General features: G+C 44.5%; 1 protein-coding gene across 1 annotated transcript in view; it reads left to right on the top strand.

Annotated features, from left to right (window-relative positions):
* LOC107716875 (girdin) overlaps positions 1-22,346 on the top strand; it is a gene marked incomplete at its 5' end in the record, with an annotated part of 37,386 nt that extends 15,040 nt beyond the window's left edge. The window contains 18 exon segments of the mRNA XM_016523480.1: positions 880-1,950; positions 2,034-2,161; positions 4,602-4,740; positions 4,820-4,990; positions 5,064-5,225; positions 6,460-6,737; positions 6,821-6,964; positions 7,037-7,223; positions 8,157-8,220; positions 8,223-8,298; positions 8,443-8,535; positions 12,545-12,747; positions 14,522-14,563; positions 14,908-14,985; positions 16,130-16,288; positions 17,054-17,110; positions 18,211-18,398; positions 21,017-22,346. Of these exon segments, the coding sequence (XP_016378966.1) occupies positions 880-1,950; positions 2,034-2,161; positions 4,602-4,740; positions 4,820-4,990; positions 5,064-5,225; positions 6,460-6,737; positions 6,821-6,964; positions 7,037-7,223; positions 8,157-8,220; positions 8,223-8,298; positions 8,443-8,535; positions 12,545-12,747; positions 14,522-14,563; positions 14,908-14,985; positions 16,130-16,288; positions 17,054-17,110; positions 18,211-18,398; positions 21,017-21,652 (3,876 nt within the window).
* Between the last annotated feature and the right edge of the window lie 915 nt (positions 22,347-23,261).

Here is a 23,261-nt window from a genome sequence, read left to right as displayed (position 1 = left end):
GTAGCATTTACAAATAACAGCATATCTAAAAGTATGAGACAACAACAAACAAAAAACATAGGCCTACCATTAAAGCCGTGCTTGCACAGGTTCTGCTCGATCCCCTTCAATAATATCCTCTGCAATCGGGCTCAAACTGATAAGCGATATTAACGACGCCGTTGTTTACAATACAACCAGAGCACATGCCGCTGAGGTGAGGGGCGGGCCGTTTAGACACGCACTAGAGGCAGTTTAGCCAATCACAACACACTGAGCTAGCTAACCAATCAGAGCCCATCGTGTATTTCTGAGGGAGGGGCGTTTAGCCAATCACAACACACTGGGCTAGCTAACCAATCAGAGCTCATCGTCTATTTCTGAGGGAGGGGCTTCATAAAAGCAGGAAATGATCAGCGCTTTTCTCAGAGAAGGGACAGAGCGGTGTGGAATAAAGGTAAATTATGTGAAAAATAATGTGTTTTTTAAAAAAACGAAGCATTAACACATGTTAGACTGTACCCCATAAACACAATCAAGCCTAGAAAAAGACCACTGAACCACCGCTTTAATGCAATAATAAAATACAGTATTTTATGACTAAATTCAATATGGCCGAGATGGGAAATTTAGGTATTGATCAACTCAGCATGCCACTGAATCCAACAAAACAAGGCTTCAGCACACTCTTCATCAAATTCGTTAGCAAGTTATTCAAGAACAGTTTAGCTAATCATCTTGAACTACATGACTGGAACATGATCTGATTGGAGTTTCCTGAAAATCAGATGATTGATTTAGGAGTTAAAGGTTTTTTAAGAAAATTCCAAACAGTGAGGGCCTTAAACTGTCATGATTGTTCAGCACTTACCTGACACACTGTGTCTGGTGGTGACGCAGGTCAAGGGTCTGGAACAGGAGAACGATCATCTGAACCAGACCATCGCCTCTCTCAGGCAGCGCTCTCAGGTCAGCGCTGAAGCCCGCGTCAAAGACATCGAGAAAGAAAACCGCGTGCTGCACGAGTCCATCAAAGAGACCAGCAGCAAGCTCAACAAGATAGAGTTTGAGCGCAAACAGCTTCGCAAAGACCTGGAGCACTACAAAGAGAAAGGAGAAAGAGCCGAGGAGCTGGAGATGGAGGTCCATCGACTGGAGCGAGAGAAGGAGAGTCTGCAGAAGCGTCTCGCTGCTCTCGCCATCACCTGCGGGAAGGTGGAGGTGCTGGAGAAGGAGAATGCCGAGCTGGAAGCGGAGAGCAGGAAGCTGAAGAAAGCAGCGGACGGTCTGAGGAACGTTTCCTATCAGCTGGAGGTCCTGGAGAAGGAGAACGCTCAGCTGGACGAAGAAAACCTGGAGCTCCGGCGCATGGTGCAGTCTTTACGGTCCTGCGGAGCCAAGGCTGCCCAGCTGGAGCTGGAGAACAAAGAGCTGGAGAATGAGAGAACCCAACTCAAAAAGAGTCTCGAGCTGCTGAAGGCTTCGTCCAAAAAAAACGAGCGTCTGGAAGTCAGTTACCAAAGCCTCGACGCGGAGAACCAGCGGCTCCAGAAAGCCCTGGAGACCGGCAGCCGCAAAATTCAGCAGCTGGAGGGAGAGCTGCAGGACACGGAGGTGGAGAACCAGAGCCTGCAGCAGAGTCTGGAGGAGCTGAAGATCTCCAGCAAAGGCCTGGAGCAGCTGGCGCAGGAGAACACGGCCCTGGAGCAGGAGAACAGTCAGCTGGAGAAGGACAAGAAGCAGCTGGAGAAGGAGAACAAACGGCTGCGACAGCAGGCTGAAATCAAAGACTCCAGACTCGATGAAGACAACCTGCGCATCTCTCATCTCGAGAAGGAGAACCGCACGCTGGGCAAGGAGGTCGCCGCTCTCAAAGATATGTGTGGTCGCGTGAAAGACTTGGAGAAGGACAATAAGGAACTGGTCAAACAAGCAACCATAGACAAGAAGACCCTGGTCACTCTGAGAGAGGTAACCAAGCAAACACGGTTAGCTGGTGCATGCTTGACTGTGGACTGCTTGCACGACTCTTACTGTGATGTTTCCTGATGCAGGAGCTTGTCAATGAAAAATTAAAGACCCAGCAGATTAACAATGACCTGGAGAAGCTGACCCATGAGCTTGAGAAGATCGGCCTCAATAAAGAGGGGCTTCTGGGTGATGCAGAGAGCTCTGATGACAGGTAATCCACACATGGAATTAGGGATGGAGCAATTACCGGTTTGACGATAAATCATGATAAAGTTCCCCACGGTTAGTATTACCGTTTCATATTTTGATTATCATTAAAACCGTGTTCGATTGCCGCGATTTGAACAACTGAGGATAAATAAATACTGTCCAGCATAAAGCACAGTTTTAAGTAACAGTCACAGCACACAGAGTAGTTTCTTTTTGTGTGAAAACATGGCGGAAAAGCTGGGAGGTTTTAAAAGAGTGCTAAGGGAATTATACAAATGAATATATAAAATAATTTATTATATGAATGTACCTCTGAAGATTCTGACTGTCTTCAGAAAAAGATGTAATCTGTAATCGCTCCATGTAATACCTAATACAGCAATGCTGCTTTGTGCAGGAGGTTATGAGAAACAGCTGTAATTCTGCTGCTCCAGAAGCGCCACCTGCTGTCAGAGAGTGGAGTTACAGAGACTCACATTCAGTCTGTGTGCAGTTTCTGTCTGGACTAAAAACAGACCTGGTTTACACGCCCTGCTGTGAATTTTGATGAAAAACAAGCTTATGTGGATTCTACACATTTAAACAATTCAGATAAGTTATCTAGAATTATTTATGAAGCAGATAATATACAAATAATCATTTACTAATCAATTATCATTTTCACTTATATCTTTTCTTTATTTAAAGGCTGAAATGTGAGGTTTACCTTTTTATGAAACTTTTTCAAAGCTTTATGGCAGCCGCAAGATTCAGCAGCTGGAGGGAGAGCTGCAGGACACGGAGGTGGAGAACCAGAGCCTGCAGCAGAGTCTGGAGGAGCTGAAGATCTCCAGCAAAGGCCTGGAGCAGCTGGCGCAGGAGAACACGGCCCTGGAGCAGGAGAACAGTCAGCTGGAGAAGGACAAGAAGCAGCTGGAGAAGGAGAACAAACGGCTGCGACAGCAGGCTGAAATCAAAGACTCCAGACTCGATGAAGACAACCTGCGCATCTCTCATCTCGAGAAGGAGAACCGCACGCTGGGCAAGGAGGTCGCCGCTCTCAAAGACATGTGTGGTCGCGTGAAAGACTTGGAGAAGGACAATAAGGAACTGGTCAAACAAGCAACCATAGACAAGAAGACCCTGGTCACTCTGAGAGAGGTAACCAAGCAAACACGGTTAGCTGGTGCATGCTTGACTGTGGACTGCTTGCACGACTCTTACTGTGATGTTTCCTGATGCAGGAGCTTGTCAATGAAAAATTAAAGACCCAGCAGATTAACAATGACCTGGAGAAGCTGACCCATGAGCTTGAGAAGATCGGCCTCAATAAAGAGGGGCTTCTGGGTGATGCAGAGAGCTCTGATGACAGGTAATCCACACATGGAATTAGGGATGGAGCAATTACCGGTTTGACGATAAATCATGATAAAGTTCCCCACGGTTAGTATTACCGTTTCATATTTTGATTATCATTAAAACCGTGTTCGATTGCCGCGATTTGAACAACTGAGGATAAATAAATACTGTCCAGCATAAAGCACAGTTTTCAGTAACAGTCTCACATGCGCACAGCACACAGAGTAGTTTCGTTTTGAGTGAAAACAGGGCGGAAAAGCTGGGAGGTTTTAAAAGAGTGCTAAGGGAATTATACAAATGAATATATAAAATAATTTATTATATGAATGTACCTCTGAAGATTCTGACTGTCTTCAGAAAAAGATGTAATCTGTAATCGCTCCATGTAATACCTAATACAGCAATGCTGCTTTGTGCAGGAGGTTATGAGAAACAGCTGTAATTCTGCTGCTCCAGAAGCGCCACCTGCTGTCAGAGAGTGGAGTTACAGAGACTCACATTCAGTCTGTGTGCAGTTTCTGTCTGGACTAAAAACAGACCTGGTTTACACGCCCTGCTGTGAATTTTGATGAAAAACAAGCTTATGTGGATTCTACACATTTAAACAATTTGTATATTAATGGAGCAGATAAAATACATATAATCATTTTTTAATCAATTATCATTTTGACTGAACCCTTTTATTGAAAGGCTGAAATGTGAGGTTTACCATTTTATGGAACTTTTTAAAGCTTTATTTGAAAATTTCGTACATGCTATTAGATAAACTGTTGTCAGTCATGCTGTCATTTAAAATCCGGACATCATAATGTCATTGTTTTAGTGTTTATGCAAACAAAAAGTCATTTTATTTGTTGTTTGTTGATTTTAAATATAAAACTTGGGGAAATTATTTACGTGTCAGTACTTTTTGAACATTTCCAGCACATTTTAACAATACGTTGATAATACTGATAACCGTGATAATTTTGGTTACTATAATCGTGATAAGAAATGTTCATACTGTTACATCACTTCAGAAACTAGGGCTGCGACTACATGAATTTGCACGAATGCTGGAGTCATAATGTCACTTGTATAACAGTGTGTTTCTTGTTTGTCAGGTTTAAGCTTCTAGAGTGTAAACTGGAGTCCACTCTGAAGTCCTCTCTGGAGATCAAAGCGGAGAAGATCGCTGCTCTAGAAGCCCGACTGCAGGAGTCCTCCAACCTCAACCAGCAGCTACGACAGGAGCTCAAAACGGTTGGGCGTCAGGCTTTGTTTGGCTGGTTGGCAGTGACTTCAGATTGTGTTTATGAAGCCTCGTTTTGTCCACCCGCAGGTGAAGAAGAACTACGAGGCCCTGCGCCAGCGTCAGGAGGAGGAGTGTTCGGCTCAGAGCTCGCCTGCTCGAGGACGGGAGGACACACAGAGCAAGTGGGAGAAGCAGAGTCAGGAGGCCACGCGAGAGCTTCTGAAGGTCAAAGACCGACTCATAGAGGTGGAGAGAAACGTGAGTACCAGCTCAGCGCTATCAGAATGTCTTTACGTTAGCACAGCAGCTGATATTGCTGATGTTTGTCCAGAACGCCACTCTCCACGCAGAGAAGCAGGCTCTCCGGACGCAGCTGAAGCAGCTGGAGTCTCAGAGCGGGAATCTCCAGGCGCAGATATTAGCTCTTCAGAGACAGACCGCATCTCTACAGGAGAACAACACCACGCTACAAACACAAAACGCCAATCTACAGGTCAGAGTTGCTCTCCTCACACAGTTATCCAGTCCAGCGCTGCTGTAATGGTGTGTGCACTTAACACGTAGCGAATATTTGCATCGTGTTAAGCCCGGCTCACACTGTGCAATTTTGGCCACGATTTGGTCGTCTGAGACAAATTTTGAAAATCCTAAAAGATTCCTATAATCCTAGGCTACAATATGATCGCTGCTTTGACGTGTTCACCGACAGCCAATTAATGACCGTTGCGATCAAATTTGACCTCTGACGAACTTCTGGCAGTGTCAGAAGATTTGGCGCACAGTCCTGCAGTGTGACATCTGCTACGACGAACGTCAAACTGTCTTTGTTTTTCAAGACAAGCCATGATCAGAATTAATGCTAGAGATTTCTTCTAATCGCATAAACTCCGGCGCTCTCATCCTCCGCTCACGGGATTCATATCATGTTGCCTTTGCTATGATGAACACTGGTTGCGCTGCTGTTTTCATGTGTAGTGCTGCTTGCACTATTCTGCTGCCGGTATTGCTGCAATTCATGCACTTTTAATGATAGCCAACATTACAGCCCTGCGTGCAATGCAGCTCACAGTCACTGAACGTGTATGGGTTGATAATGTAAAACTCCGGACAAGTTTTCTTGCGCGCACCCGTTTTTAACGCGTCTTGACTGTCGTACAGTCTGACATTAATGACAACTGAGATCCCACAGTGTGACATGATCATCATGTTCCTGCAGTCTGACAAGCAACAATCCTAAAGGACTATTAAAAATCGCACAGTGTGCGCTCCGCTTTACTCACACGGATAAAAAACAATTAAAAAAACATTTTCTGATACAATCAGACGTGTCAATAAGCTCTCCACTAATCGGCTTGCGCGGAAACGCATCATGCGAATTTTCCGCTTGAGTTGAATGTTTGAACTCGTGGAAGATGCGTTTGAGGCGTATATCGCGTGTTTGTGGCAATCACTTCGCCTCTGCAAATTTGCATCTTTGCATTAACTTTGTATGTAATCTACCCGTGCAAATAATTAAATTAGCTTTTGGTGTGAACACATAATTACAGAAAGGGTATGGTAGATATTTCTCCTCGTGAATGTAACAGGAGTTTGGTCGTAAAAGCTTTTCAGGCCCCTGAGAGTTGCACAAAACAATCTGCAACTCTTAAATCAATGCTATAACCCTGCCGTGTGCTCATTTACCAGAAGCGCACTTTGAGATAAACGAGTTTATGATGTGCTGGCAGGTGGAGAACTCGACGCTGAACTCTCGGAGCGCCGCTCTCATGTCCCAGAATGCTCAGCTGCAGACGCAGCAGTCCGGCACAGAGAGCGAGAGGGACGTGGCCATACGAGAGAAGGAGGAACTGCGCACGGTGTACGATCTACTGCTGCATGACCACGAGAAGCTGTCTGCGCTGCACGAGAGACAGGCGTCGGAGTACGAGGATCTGATCGGCAAACACGGAGAGCTGAAGAGCGGCCACAAGAGCCTGGAGCTGCAGCACCGCAGCCTGGAGAACAGGTGCAGACAGCACAGGCAGCAATCACCTGCCATTCCACAGCCACAGCTGTGTTTCTCAATGCTGTGTGTGTGTGTGTGTGCAGGTACAATCAGCTGCTGAAGCAGAAGACCGAACTGGAGCAGCTGGAGAGAGATCTCACAGCAGAGCGAGAGAAGATGATCTCTGACAGCAAGAGTCATCAGGACACAGCTGCACAGTACCAGAGGCTCAGCGAGGAGCACCACACGTGAGTGTCAGGATGAGCGAGCGCCTCTCTTGACTGAGGCCCATCTCTCATGAGCGTCTCTCCTGTGTGCAGGCTGAGCTCCACACACCAGCAGCTCCTGAAGGACAATGAGCTTCTGCAGACAGATCATAAGACTCTTAAGAGTCAGCTGAACACGGCCCGGCTGGAGCAGACGCGTCTGGAGGCAGAGTTCTCCAAACTCAAGGAACAGTACCAGCAGCTGGACATAACCTCTGCCAAACTCACCAACCAGTGCGAGGTACATGCTTCAGCATCTCACACGGCCGTCAGGTCCAGTTAGGGCCTACAGAACACTTAGGAACTTCTGCCTATGGTTATAACAAAAAAATACCACTACAAAAACAACTAGACAAATATAAATGTAAAAAATGTTTGATAAAGACAAGTAAAGAGTCAGTGATAAAATAGGAACAAACAAATCAATTAGCAATAGCACAAATAAATATGACTAAATAAATTCCAGATACAGAAATTGAAATCAGAAGTTTAAAAACACTGCATAGTTTTCATAAATAAAATATAGATTATTAATTGAAGTTATTAAAGATGAGTGATTTACTTTTGTTCTTTGATTAACATTAATGACAGGCAGCGCGTTTATTAGACTGCTGTCTCTTTAACACCGAACGCACGCAGATCTAAAAATACTGTACACGAGCATTTTCTTTCTCATGTTTGTGTTCACTTCAGACAAAAACGGCTGTGTTTCTGATGATATACTGACGTAGTTTTCTGCACGCTGGTTGATAAATATGAAAGAAGTCAGTTCCGGCTCGGAGCAAGCTTTCCTGCGGTGAACAGAACGAACGCTGTTCTCTGATCTCTGTGCTTCAGACGTGTGCGCTGCACGCAAACAGAGCGCAAGTTCTTCCCTTCCTGCGCTTAAATCGTTCAAAATCACACTAAGATGCCAACGCAGGAATCGTTAAGCGGGACTGAAATGCGCGCGTCTTATCGAACACCCGGTTCTTGGAAAATTAGAACCTGGTTCTCGATACCCCACCCTAATCGTGTATGACTCTACACTTCCCAGTCTCAGCATGTGAAGTTCTCATGTGCAAACTCGTGAGGTTTCAACACTCATGAATGTGGTGAACTAAATGGCTGTTTGCAAACAAAGACATGTGGAGGGTAACTGTGTGTGTGTGTGTGTGTGAAATGTGTCCTGCAGTTGTTAAGTCAGCTGAAGGGGAACCTAGAGGAAGAGAACCGGCATTTGCTGGATCAGATCCAGACCCTCTGCAGAACCGGACCCTGCTGGAGCAGACCATGGAGAGCAAAGACCTGTTCCACGTCGAGCAGAGACAATACATGTGTGACATCACCATATTTCTAATTCACACCTCTCATTTTACCCTCGTTCTCTTTAATCTTCTAAAACTATTCACCTGTAAATTTGCATCACCTCCTGTGTGCTGATACACTACCATACTTATCTCTGTCTCTCACACACACAGTGATAAACTCAATGAACTGAGGAGACAGAAAGAGAAGCTTGAGGAGAAGATTATGGATCAGTATAAATTTTATGACCCGTCACCTCCGCGAAGGTAAGCGTGCCATCTCACGCACACCACTGGATGTGTTTATAACACAGAATACACTGGAGAAACATCGCCCAGTCCAGTGCTTCCTGGATTGAGAATGTCTAAACTATGACTGAAGCTCTGTTCATTGTCCACCACTTGTTTGCTCATTCACTATTCCCATATAGTAAATGGTTTTATAGAGAGCGATTTCAGATTTCAGTGTTATTTTGCTGTTCGTTGGGCCAAATGAAGCCTGGGTTTTGTGCAGCATACACTAGTACACAGAGACAGGATAGCACAGAGTGGATTATTTGCACTACTCAAACAGTCTGCCCTTTAGAGCACAAACCACATCCAAACTGTCTATATTCAACACAGAATGCTACATATATGAAAGTGATATATAGAGAGGATCAGACATCTCAAACAGTTATAGCCTATAAGTTATAAACGGCACTGACAAGAAGAAGAGATAACACAAGTGCCATGCACAAACATAACTTACACGCTTTTGAAACTGCGCATCATCACCAGTGTTACTGGTATCCTGCCTTCTGCCATATATACTGAATTAGCTAATCTTCATTTTGCAACCTTTTGAAAACAAAGCCCTTTAGCATTTCAGTTTTTGTGAATGGGTTGCTAAGGCCACGCTGTCCGCTCTGCGCTTATAGCAGCAAACTTTCTCCTGAAGTGTTGCACAGATCTTTATGCAGGATGTCTGCAAAGACCCTTTGAATGGTCTGCAGCCAAAACCTCTGCTTCATCAAAGGACTGGGCTGACCAGCTTGCTGGAGGTGGAAGCATGGAGCTGACGAAACTAGCTCACATCTTTCTCCCTATTGCAGCTGTGGTTGATCTCCCTGATAAGGATGAAAGCAAGATATGCAGGCTGATTTCTTCCATAACACAACTGGGATGAGGGAAGGGCTTGTTGTGACAGGGAATACCACTCTCCACAACGCTAGACATCAAGCAGCACTAAGATTAGACAATACATAGCCGGCAGCTCTAGCCATGGCTAGTCTCTCGAGGCTATAAGTGCGATAGTTTTGCTCTATGCCCATAATATGCCATACCGTTCTGACTTTCCTAAAATGAATGAAGAATCTAAACTCTTTAGGAATCAAAGTGAACTTGAAAATGGTTCATTTACCCCCACACTGTCAGTAGTCTGTTCAATTCTGGGAATGGAGACTACACCCGCAGATGGTGCAACAGATCTGAGAGATGCAGCAGGGCTGACTTAGGTTTGCTTGGCTCATTAGGCAACAAGCAATGTCCACTATTCTTGTCACCGAGGGAAAGAAACACCACTAGACCTGGATGCTTTGGGATATCTGTGCGCAGGGCTGTGCAATATGTTTCCCTCACTCTGAGCAAGATCAGATGGAGTCAGCAGACAGCGAAGTCATGGACAGCAGAAGTAATGCGGGTGTTATACATCAGTCCATGGCATCTGCTCTCTCAGGTAGAACATACTGCACTCATACCCTCATAGTTGGAACTTCTGTGTGTGGCTCGTAAAAGGTTCAGTCCAAGTGTTATTTGGTTTCCTCTAAGTATGAGTAACATTGTTTGGAATCACTACAGTGGTTTCCACTAGGTCTTTCAACAACTTTGGAAGTGGAAGGTACAAGGAATCCAAATTTTGTTTATTTTGTTGGATTACTGCCCTCAAATGTGACCCAGTGACATCACAGGTGATTCTTGAATCCCATTTATATTTATGCATTTAACTGATGCTTTTATCCAAAGGAACTTGCATTGCATTCAATCTTTCTCAGTTCATGGTGTCATTGAGAACTGAACCTGTGACCTTGACATTGTTAGCACCGTGCTCTACAGTTTGGGCTACACTACAGGAATGCTAACCAGGTAGCACAGATATCCCAAAGCATCCAGGTCTAGTGGTGTTTCTTTCCCTCGGTGACAAGAATAGTGGACATTGCTTGTTGTCTAATGAGCCAAGCAAACCTAAGTCAGCCCTACTGCATCTCTCTCAGATCTGTTGCACTATCTGCGGGTGTAGTCTCCATTCCCAGAATTTAACAGACTACTGACAGTGTGGGGGTAAATGAACCATTTTCAATTTCATTTTCAACTAGCTCCAGGGTACTTTAAAATGTTTAACATGCAGCCTGGGCAACTACTGCCCTTAGTACTCAACTCTTTAATTATAAAATGCTTTGAGAGGCAAGCCAAAGACTACATTTGCTCCTCACTCCCCAATTCACCAGTTTGCTTACCACCGAAACAGAACTATAGACAACAACACCCATACTGCACGCCATCCTCTCTCACTTAAATTGCATGAAGGCAAACCATATTAGGTTGCTGTAAGTTGGTTACAGTTAAGCATTCAACTCTGTAATCTCCACCAGGCTTGTCTCCAAACTCCGGACATTAGGACTTTCTCCATCTGCCTGTGGGTCATCTTCGCTCATCCTAAACATTAGAGCTCCCCGGGAAATACAAACTGATCAAATTTGCTGATGGTATTGTAGTAGTAGACCTAATCATGGATATTGAAGGCCTGGAGGAGGTGCACAATCTGGCAGGGGGATGCTAAACAATCTAAACAAGCCAAATAATTAGGAAACTGATAGTGGAAGACTGGAGAGATGTGTCTTATCAGTTTCTAAAGGGATAAATGCATGCTAAGCACAGGCCTTTAATAGGGCAACTGAGAATTGCACTCCCATTAAAAGTACAACTCAAAAGATATTAAACTCTTTAGTCTGCCTCAATAATGTGTTTGGCTTCATAAGCCAAAGTGCCTCGTAAAGACTGTTGGTGCCTATGGTTTCTACGATCTACTTGGGTTCACAGTGCTTTTGGAAAACGCAGCCCAGTTTGTTGCTGTACAATCCTGGCACATCCTAATGCCATTATGCAGATGCACTTTTATAAGCTGATTTAGTACATTCAGTGACAACCCACCCACACACCTGTGGGAATTTCATCATTTACACAGCGACTGCACTGGTCTTCTTTCCTTGTATAGCAAGTATCAATCACTTGCATTGCATTGACTTCTTGGAGGCACGTCACTGAGCTGATTGCACCCTGAATGCCTCCTCAGATTCATGCAGAATTTCTCCAGGCTTGTCTTACTCCCAAATTCAGCATTTCTGCCTAAGGGGATTAAACCGGGATTAGGTTGTTTGAGAGTAGAAATCCCTGTGTGTCATTTTCTTCTCTTCAGTTCTGCGGAGGAGAACAGATGGCACGGTTTATTCCCAGTGAGGCCATTGAGTGTGTGTTTAGATGGGACAGGCACAAAGCTTCAGATGAACAGCTTTTTGTGTTTGCAACAGCATGTCTCATAGAATAAAACCGAAGTCTTCAACCCTGCTCCTCGAGGTCCACTGTCCTGCAGAGTTTAGCTCCAACCCTGATCAAACTCACCCAAACTAGACAATCAAGGTCCTCAGGAACCATTGGAAAATACAGGCAGATATGTTGAAGCAGGTTGGAAATAAACGTTGCAGGAGAGTGGGTCTCCAGGAGCATGGAAAAAGGTCGTATGGGCAGCAGCAGACTGGGCTTCTCTCCACAAGCTTATGAGGTTTGGCTGGATGCTACGAGGTTCTCTCTTGCACATGTAATGTTGGAGAGAAATTCCAGGTGTTCTTAATACTGACTAGTTGCCAGGTGACTGAACAAGTGGACACTGTCTATATCCCAGAGAAGTTGAGGTTATGACTAGGCTACAGCCCTGGTTCTCTTGGGGTGATAGAGGACATTTTCATCTTCTCGGAGGTGCTAATTATGAAAGTGGACCTGTGTCCATGCAGTGGATTATGTAGGGAAGGGCCAGGTGTCATTGTGGATGAGCGCAGATGCCTCAGTCAGGCCACAGTTACAATACAGCCTGAAGTTATTTCATGGAGTTTAAAACCTCAGATCTGCAATGTCTGTGAGCATTTCATTCTCCTGATGTGCTGCAGTGTTTTGGGGTTTCTAATTATTGCATGAGATGCTTTACAGGACATGGGTCACATGATAAGAGTTGCTGTTTCTGCAGGAGGGGCAACTGGATCACACTGAAGATGAGGAAGCTCATCAAGCCAAAGAGTCGTGAGCGCATGCGCTCTCTCACACAGACTCCTCCCCGCTCCGAGTCCAGCGAAGGGTTCCTGACGCTGCCGCAGCCGGACAGTCAGGACAGCTCGTCCGTCGGCTCTGGATCCAACTCACTGGAGGACAATCTCACCCACCGCAGCGGCAGTGAGTATCGGCACACCTCCTGCTCCCTGCAGCGCTCTGACCTTCTTGCAGTTAACTCCGGAATCACTCCGACACGTTCAGCTAGTGACTGAACCCAATGGTTCTAGCTGATTCTTTCTTTGATTTCCACTGATTTCCTGAGTGAGTCCAGCTCAGCTCAGAGGTGTGTGTCGGAGGCATGGTCCGGCTGCTCGTACACGTTGTGTGTTTAAAATTGGGGAATGTCACTCTTGATCCCATCCACCATCTTTTGTTTCCTGTCGTCAGTTATGTGCCCCCATGACTTTTTCAAAAGAATCATTTGTTTGTTAAAGGGGTCATGAACTGAGGTCCACTTATAATGTTATCATGATTTTTACATTTAAAAAAAAACATAATTTAGCAGTAACAGACTATTTTCTGTCCTGTTTTGACCCCCCTCATCAGAACGCTCTGTTTGAATAGGTGTGGAGGATTGTAGACTCGGAAGTAAACGCCCACTGCTGTGTTTGGCTAATAGTTGTGTATGATTGACAGTACATTCCTCACAGACGGACGCTGCAGTGATTGAGGTTAAAAACGCAATAGTGATCACGTAATGAAAACAGTTACTCACACTTGTGTTGCAACATTACTGTCAGATCCAATAGTCACACAGCATCATGTTTTAGTTTCAATCTTTCTGAAAATCCCGTGTCGAATTGTGCCTTGTTTGTAAACGAATCCATGGTAAAATGAAGTGGACAAAGGACCGAGTTCTTGCTGACACAGTCTGGATCTTCATTAAGAATAAAATTTATTCACTCTTTCCTAACGTTGGGATCAGAAGGAAGGCAACAATGTTTTTCCACCGCTTGGCACTGCACAGCGTCTTGTTGTCTTTGGAGCATCTTTATCGTTTGGTTTCTGCGTAGACCTGCGTGTTTGCCTCTCTCCTAAACACTAACTACAATATAGAAAACGTAAACCTCCATCACCTGCTTTCAGATGGAGCAGCATTTACTACACAGAGCTGTAGTTCACTGACAAGCTATGCAAAACCACGATCATAATCACAGATGATATTGTAGTGTGATTATGAAATTGTTCTGCGATACTGCGATACTGATACTAGCTTGTCAGTAACATATTTCATAGTATTCTAAGCAGTGATAAAGGCTATGTTGATTAGCATTGCATTATTATAATAAGAACTCAGATAAATCATATAGTCGTGTGTTTATTAGTCACGCTGAATCAGTGAAAGCAGTTAAATCTTCTGTTTATTCAGCTAGCGCTATAGGGATTGCCTGGGTTTCTTCTGCGGGGAGTATTTGGAGTTTCTCTGGCCTTCAGATGGAGATTTACTACTGATCACAGAACCGTGCATCACTGACGAGATACACTTGACTATCACAGCTTCTGTCTAATCGTGATTGGGATTTCATTGTGCTTTATCACGATTTATCATGCAGCCCTACTACAATACTAACAAGAAAGTTTTGAGTTCTGAAACTTACAGGATGTTTTTATAGTACAGTTACCTTTTATATGTCAAAAGAGCAAGGGACTTTTGGTTTCTCAGTTCATGACCCCTTTAATCGATCATCACAATGACCAGTCAAAACTGTATTTGTGAAGTCAGCGCAACAGAAAGTTGTTAAATGTCCGTTTATTGTCTCTGTGTGATTTTGTGCGCACCCAACAGAAAACAGCTCAGCTAGAGAATAATTTCAGCAAACACACATATGAGATGTATGATCGTGCAGTTCTGGCCTGACGCTCTCTCTTGTGTTTTCTTGCTTTCTTTGCCAAGGGAAGAGAGTTGAGAAAAGCCAAACGCAGGCTTCCTCTAACGGTATGCTGTCAGTCAGCCCATGAACACTCTGCATTTGTGTTCTTCTCTATTAAAAGGTGCAATGCAAACGGCGTGTGTGTGAATGCAGTTCAGCGCTTGTTCATTCATCTGTGCGTGAGAACACAGCGAGAACATTCATTTGAGCGGCTCGGAGATGATCTGTGACTCTCTCCCGCATTGCACCCTTTAATACTCATGTCCTGTTGGCATCAGACGGTGTGTGTTCATTTGCCGTCCAGCTGAGTGATCATGTTAACGTACGAGCATCAGTTTGACAGGAAGGTGCGCTGGTAGTCATGCTAACATGCGTCTGTTCTCTCCTCCCGCTGTCTGTCCGGTGACAGCGCTGAAAAAGCTTCCGTTCATGAGGAACCGATCCAAGGAGAAAGACCGAGTGAAGGCCGTCTACCGCCGCTCTATGTGTAAGACATCTGCTCGTCCTCATCCATCACGCTCTTCTTCTGTCTGTGTCTCCTGCAGCGGCCGCCTGAAGCACTGCCATCATCTATCACCATCAGTCACTTCACAGACCTGCACTGCCCTCGAGCTCTTGTGACCGTGACACACTTAATGTTCGTCTGTTCAGATGCATAACCCTAGTGAAAAATAAGTATACTAAAATGTATTTGAAATACATCTATTTCATGCTAAGTATACTACAAATACATTTACATATTATATACTTCATAAAAACACCCTGCAGTTGTACTTTTAGTATACTAAACTGCTATACTCAAAGTTTGTGCTTAATGCACTTTAATTGTGCGGAAGTGGTGCTGAGGTCCAACTAAAGATATACTGAAGTGTATGTGATTGAGCTAAAGTGGAACTACTGCGAGTACTTCGGGTACACTTTAAATATCTTGCATTTAAAAACTGATATTATTCAAAGATCATACAATCCTCATCAAAAGTGTCATTAAAACACATTTTAGGCTTAATATTAAGAAATGTGCATTGTGCACTAGTAGTACTCCAAATAAAGTTTAATTGATTTTTTTTTTTATCAGTAAGTCTAGAGCGATATGTCAGTAAATATGTTAATAGATTTGAACTGTACCTAGTATGAACTGAATGTATTTTAAATATATTACTTTTTTACTAGAGATCAGTTAGATTCTCAAGGTTACGACGTCAGCCCAAGTCAGATCTGTTTGGAGAGTTCAGTGCCACACATCCTAGAAACTAGCAACCGTCCCACACAGTGAAGACAGTGAATGCATAGTTTGGGGACAGCATCTCACATATAATATGTCAGGGTTAGCTAGCACTGTGCCCTGCTAACACACTGTTGAACTGCACACTGCGCGCTGGACTTCCAGTATTAGTGTATTAGAAACAGAGTGTCTCCACAGACCTTATGCAGCTTTAATAGTATCATCAGTGAATCGTGAGCTTGTGTGAATGTCTTGTGTGTCCTGCATCATCTCTCTCCAGTAATCACTTGCATTCAGCCTTGCTGTCCTTCTTCATCTCTTTCTTTCCTCCTGTGTTCACTCATATCGACCGCGTGCGTCTGGCAGGCCTTCAGCGTGTTAATGCAGAGTGTGTGTGTGTGTGTGTCAGCCATGAACGACCTGCTGCAGACGATGGCTGTGTCCGAGGGTCAGTGGTCCAGCAGCACGGATCATCTCGAAGCTCAGCACGGGAAGGAGTTTGGATCCATGGACTCCGCCGGCCTGAGCCTGAGCCGCGGCCCCAGCGCTCGCCACCGCTCCGACACAGGTCTGTGTTTTCTGCTGCACACCTCAGCTTCTGCTCTAAACTATAGGGAGCTCTCTTACATTGCTATAAGGTTACAATTAACAACAGAGCCCACACTTAAATTCAATTACTATTTATTTTTAACTATAATAATCAACACTCAAATTAAAAATGTGCTTGCAAACATGTAAATTGCACATAATGCAGTTTTTAAATTAACTTCTAAATTATACAGTTTCTATTTGCTGTTGAAATATATTCATTTGTTTGATAAAAGATTTATTTAAATGTACATTAAATAATTTAGACATCACTAACAGGTAAAGTCAAATATAGTGAGTATATAGTCTAATATTTCTCAAAATGCTCTTCACTAGACTTCATTCCTCTAGCAAATAACGAGCTGTGCACACTGATGACTTGCCTGAGGTGAATGAAATGCTGCGTGACGTTTTGCTTACAAGCTGTTTTATTGATGTCTTTCCGCAATTGAAATTGATTGAGTGATTACGTGAGGCATGATTTGTTCATTCATGTTTATTTCGTGTTAAAGCTAGTAGTAAAGATGAAGGGATGATCACGCTGCCGTCAGAACTGAGGCGTTTATACAGCGATCTGTCGCGCCGCATCAAAGCAGCATTTATTGTCTGAATTCCCTGAGAAAATGGAATGATTTGCACCGAACTGAAAGACCCGTACTGAAGGTTTTCGGTTCGAATGTGTGTACTGTTACACCCCTAGAGCAAACAGAAGCGAGTGTTGGTGTTTGTCATGTGTGTGTTGCAGGCGCAGCCGTGTCCAGTGAAGACGTCACGCAGCTGTCGGAGCAGGAGCGAGCTCAGGGTGAGTGACCGCTCCTCCAGCACAGCGTCTGTCTGCTCCATCTGCTGATCTCCTGCTGCTCGACTGATCCCGCTCCAGCTCACAGAGCCTGCATGCTGCATCACTCACACGGCTGTCTCGTTAACGCCGTGTGCATGAACTCATGAACTCATGACATGGACTAAATCTTCTTTGTGATCCTAGGATCCCAGGCAGCTAAAATGTTCATGACAAAAATGTCACTGTTGGCAACAATTGGGAAACTGTGTGCACATCCATGTGTTTGATCAGATATGATGAGATTATGCACCAGTGTTTCCGTGAGCCGTGATGTCTGATTCACAAACACTTACACACCCGTTCTTTTTAAGGAGTCAGTTGAAACGATTCATGAAGCAGCCTCAAACATGCTTTTAAGCAATAGTGAGTCAGTCAGTGAATCATTCAGATCCACTACTGAGTCACTGATTTGTTATTCATATTATGATGTGCAATTAAAATTACATGTGCCCTGTCCAAATACCCACCCTTGCGGTCTCGGCCGCTTGAGAGCGCGTCCACGACACAGGAATAAGACTGCCCCAGGTCTTAAAAACGCCAAAGCGCAGTGCCCTTAATGCACACTAAATCCATGCTATCTCGAATACTGCTCCGGATCAGTGTATCCCATCATGCACCATGTTGTGGAAATAAATCGTGAGACTTTGTGAGATGTCGTGAGAGGTCACAGAAACCTTTCCAATGCAAGTTAAATATTAATAATAATTAGATATTACGTATAATTTGATAGTAAAACAAAGTGTTGCACATTTTGTTGATGCAAAGATGAGTATATTTATTTTGTACTACATTTTCAACCGCTTTTTATCAAATTAGAAGCACCACAAATTAAACTGCCGTCTGTTATAGAACAGATATTGAGAAGTTTATTTTAAAATGCAAAGTGTTGAAAATAAAAATTAAGTGTTGAAGTAGTCAAAGACCGCAAGTGTGTGGGTATTTGGACAGGGCAATAGTTTTGGTTTTTCCAGACGTGCAGGAATATTCATAGAGAAGAGTGATGTTTAAATGCAGAGATGCAGTCAGGATTGAGGAGGTTTGTGCTGGTGTGTGTTGCGCAGGCGTGATGAACGGCAGTGCGAGTCGGCCTCGCAGCGAGAGCAGTGACGTCAGTGTGAGTCGGGACAGTCCCACCAGCCAGACCTCAGCACAGCACAGCGCTCTGGAGGGCAAACGCAGGGCCAAGTCTGCAGGAAGTGAGGTGGTTTCCCTGCAGCAGTTCCTGAAGGAGAGCACAGAGCCAGCAGAGGTGATGCACACATACACACCTCTTCATGAAGTCAGCCAAGAGCCCAATCATCCAGCATTACCAGCGTTTATAAGCAGCAGACAGAGTCATGTGTCTGTGACCGACTGTATGGCTGGTGATTGGAGTCACTGTTTATATTAAAGCAAAATGAACTGATGATTTCATGGGCCTAAACTCAACCCGCAAACACTACCAATCAAAGGTTCGGGGTCAGTGAGATGTTTCAAAGGATTATTAGTTCACTTTCGTGATCATTTACTCACCTCCATGTCATCCAAGATGTTCTTTTTTTTTTTTTTTATAAATTACGTTTTTTGAGGAAAGCATTCCAGGGTTTTTCTCCATATAGTGGACTTCAATGGGGATCAGCGGGTTGAAGGTCCAAACTGCAGTTTCAGTGCAGCTTCAAAGGGCTCTACACGATCCCAGCCGAGGAATAAGGGTCTTATCTAGCCAAACAATCTGTCATTTTCTAAGAAAAATAAAAATGATGTGATGCAGTAGTTGTGCTGACATGTACATGTAAACAGACATTTAGTGCTCAATCCAGCATGTAAGGGTGCGTTCACACTTGTAGTTCGCTTCTCTTGGTTCGTTCGGTCCGGACCAAAAAAGAAAATAATACATTTGGTCCTGGTCCCGCTTGGCGTTCACACTGGCATTTTTGATAGTGAACCTAAAGGCATAGTCCTACATTCACAACCTGACTGGTCGGGCTGAATGATGTATATTTCGTGACAGAACTCACCGAACACCCCAAACAATAGGTGTGTTCAACTAAAGGCGGCGCTGTGGGTGTATGACACTAAGTAGAATACACCTAATGCTGTCTGCTGGACTAAGTGCGCTCATTGTTGCGTGTACATGATTTTATTTTTACCACCTGTGAACTCACAAAGAGCTCATAAAAGGCACTTTACATCCTCGTTGCTCCTCGTTTGCCTTCTCATTTTGTTTTATATACAAAGCTCATTCCTCGTCATCAAATCATGTCGCATATCGTCACATCTTGTCATCACATCATTCATTTGGAAGCATTTGGTCCGTGTTGTGTTCATATTTCATTTTTAACCTCACCAGAGTTCGTTTGGAAGCGGACCAAGACCAAGAGCCGTGTCTTTATTAGGTAATATTGGAAAGGTCACATGTGACGTAGGCGGAAGTACTGACCCAGTGTTTACAAAACTAACAAATGCCCTTTACAGAAAATGGTATAACAATGACATTGGATGATTTTAAAGTTGGAGGGAAAATGAGATGGAGTTTTTAAACGAAGTACAAAGATGAAGAACTAACCGCGTGTGACCTTTCCAACAGGATTATGTAATGTGTGATGACGCGCATCGCAGAGCTAGAGCAAGCCCAGCATTTGTGGTTAAAAGTGTATAAATATTTTTTTTTCAGTAAAAGACCAATCGTTTCGCTAGATAAGACCCTTATTCCTCAGCTGGGATCGTTGGACCCTTTGAAGCTGCATTGAAACTGCATTTTTTTACCTTGAAATCGTTGGCCACCATTGAAGTCCACTATATGAAGAAAAATCCTGGAATGTTTTCCTCAAAAAACTTAATTTCTTTGTGACTGAAGAAAGACATGAACATCTTGGATGACATGGGAGTGAGTAAATTATCAGGAAATTTTTATTCTGAAAGTGAACTTATCCTTTAATGAGACAGACAGCCTATAGGCTATTAAGACATATCTAATATAATGTTACACATCCAGTGTTTTTCCCCAACAGTTCCGCAAACGTTCACTTAATATATAATTATGTTTGTGTGAATACTTAAATGTATGTAGTCTACTGTAAATCTGTGTATATGTGAATCGGGATAGAGCGCCGCCGGTGTCGTCTTTATGAGTGTACTTCAGATGACAATCAGCGCGAACTCATTTTTGTGAAAACCTCAAATTCCACATTTGTAATTTTTTTTGCGTGTAGCTCAAAATTAGCCCATGTGCATTCACACTCATTTTGCCAGCATGGCTTACAGTAGGGCTGGGCAAATAATTGAATGTGATTATCATGCGCATCTCGTCAGTAAAGCCGGTTCTGTGATCAGTAGTAAATCTCAATCATGTGCTTTCAGATGGAGCAGCATTTACTACACAGAGCCGTAGTTCACTGACAAGCTACACAATATGGCGTTCATTATCGGCAATGAATCGCCTGTGATTATGATCGTGGTTTTGCGTAGCTTGTCAGTGAACTACAGCTCTGTGTAGTAAATGCTGCTCCATCTGAAAGCGCATGATGGAGATTTACTACTAATCACAAAACCGGCTTTACTGACGAGATGCGCATGACTATCACATGCGATTATTTGCCCAGCCCTAGCTTACATATGTAAACAGACAAATGTCATAGGTGCAAACGCCTCACCTTTTAGTGACAACGCACTTTTTTGAGATCAAAATAGGTCACCTATGAGATTTGCTTAGATCCAATGAGAAAGTGTTTTTATGGGGGGGGGGGTCTTGCGAGGGTAAATAAAAAACTGTTGTTTCAATACGTTTTGTATAGTATTTTCCTTTTGCCTTTTCCCCGTCGGCTTTGAGTTTGCATCTCTGCTTGTGCTCAGTGCAGTATGTAAGAGTGTTTTCTCCTCCCTGCGCAGTCGTCTGGTGTGTCCGGAGCCGTGCCGCGTGTGAAGAGCCGAGGCATCCTGCGCTCAGCCAGCGGTAAGGCCCCTGCGGGAGCCGGTCAGCCGGGCCACCCCAGCCTGCGCAAGGCAGAGAGCACGCGGTCCAAGGTCTCGCCCCAAGCCGGCCTGTCTGCGCAGAGCAAAGCCTCATCAGCATCTCTGTCGGAGCGTCTGGACTCGTCCTCAGGCCTGCCCCGCGCCAGCAGCGTCATCTCCACCGCCGAGGGCTCCGTGCGCCGCACCAGCATCCATGAGCTGCTCTCCAAGGACAGCCGGCAGCCCGTGCTGGTGGACCCCGCGCCCTCCCGCTCCCAGAGTGAGTACAGCGACCCAGCCCTGCACAAGTCTGCTAGCATGCCCTGCCGCGTACAGGAGCCCGAGCTGTCCAGCCTGCAGGCCTTTCTAGGTCCCTCCTTCACCGTAGACTCCATCTTTCTGGACTCCATCTTTAGCGAGCCAGCGGTGACGGGTGGTGCTAGAAACCAGGCCATCCTGTCCCTCAACACGTCTCTCGTTAGTAGCATTAGCGGCCCTCCCCATAAGGCCAAGCGCTCAGACGAGCCCGAGGAGGACGGCCAGTCGCTGTGGTACGAGTACGGCTGCGTGTGACCCCTGACCCCCGCCTGCATGAGTCTGCTCTGTGTTATGTCTTTGTAGCGACGCTCATGTGATTCTTCTGTTGGACTGAACCTCCATCACTGTTATATTAACTGATGCTGTCTGCTGTGTGTGTAACCGCTGATCCACTTTCATATTTATGAACACGAGGTCCCATGATGCTCCTCTGATTGTTTTATTGAAGTGACATGGTGTGGCTGTTTCCCCGATGGTGTTTGTGTGCATGCCTGTGGTCTGGTGTGGGTTGTGTTGGTGTGTGATGTGAGCTGTAGCCTGTATGAACACACCACTCTCTGCAGGTCAAACTCTGCTGATCCAGCGCCCATCGTGTTTGATGCATGCTGTGTGTCCACATAACGTCCTTCAGGACACTGATTCTTCTGTAATGTGCCGTTGAAGTGTGGCTTGCTTTCGTTCTGCAGATGTGGAAGTGTTTCAGGAAAACAGGAAGACTAAGAGCAGAGGTGGCGCTCAGAATTTGTCCTGAATTCACACGGTGAGTGTCATGATCCTCCTCAGGAAACTCTTGAACCTTCGAGAATCCTCTTTGTCCACCTCCAGCCCAAAGTACAGGGAGCCCGATGCGTTCCTCACTGATTATAATCACGATAATCCATACCTAGCATTAAAGGGGTCATGACATGGATTTTTTTTATTATTTTAATATGTTCCTTGAGGTTTACTTATAACATTGATAAAGTTTTTTAATATAAACTTCATAAATATGTGGGAAAATGATTATTTTCAACCGTCATTCTGAACTTCTCTGTAAAACGGGCTGTTTTTAAGCGGCGTGTCCTATAAGGCTTGTTATGATTGGTTAATGTCACTGCATAGTAAACACTATCAACGCCCCCTCGCTATTGTGAGTGTTTTGACAACATAATCAAAATAAAACGTCATTTCCAGACAAAGCATTAGGAAATCATTTACTTACGGTTTGTGATGCAGCTGCAGTCAGATCTAGTGCCGCTTCATCTTTCAACAAATGTTTCTTTGTGACTCTCCATGACACTGTGCCTCGATTACAAAACAAAACGCTCCGATCAATCCTTACACGATCCGGGGTGCATTAAAAATAAACTATCCACTTGTTCCATACATTCGGATCCTTCTGATATCTGTACAAAGACGCGAACGCTGTTTAAACCAAACGCGTCAAAGCGAACGTTCTTTCACTGCATTTGTCCTGACGACAGACTCCAGCGGTGGACTGTGTCTGAAAGTGAACGCACATCTGTGTACTGTATCCAGTGTAGACAAGATAGCGCAGTGATCCTGATTTCTATTTGCTTTTGACGTGATGTGACACTAGCATTCAAGCGTGATCAAGTGTTAGCCATTAGCGGCTGAACGCCAGTGGGCGGGGCCTATGTCGACGCGTCGCTCTGGGGGCGGAGTTTATGCAAACGACTGCACCCAGCTGACGTCACCTTGCCCCTCAGATCCAAAACGAGCCGTCTTCTTATTATTACTTAAATTATTTTTGATGATGAGGACATTTTAAGCTGTGAAACTTGCAGGATGTATTAAGCATACAAAGACCTCTTCTGTGTCAAAAGATCAAGGGAAATTTGATTTCTCATGTCACGACCCCTTT

This window comes from Sinocyclocheilus rhinocerous, unplaced genomic scaffold (assembly GCF_001515625.1).
Source record: "Sinocyclocheilus rhinocerous isolate Xijiao unplaced genomic scaffold, SAMN03320098_v1.1 scaffold1381, whole genome shotgun sequence".
Taxonomy (NCBI): Eukaryota; Metazoa; Chordata; class Actinopteri; order Cypriniformes; family Cyprinidae; genus Sinocyclocheilus; species Sinocyclocheilus rhinocerous.
This window is presented reverse-complemented; position numbering and strand designations above follow the sequence as displayed.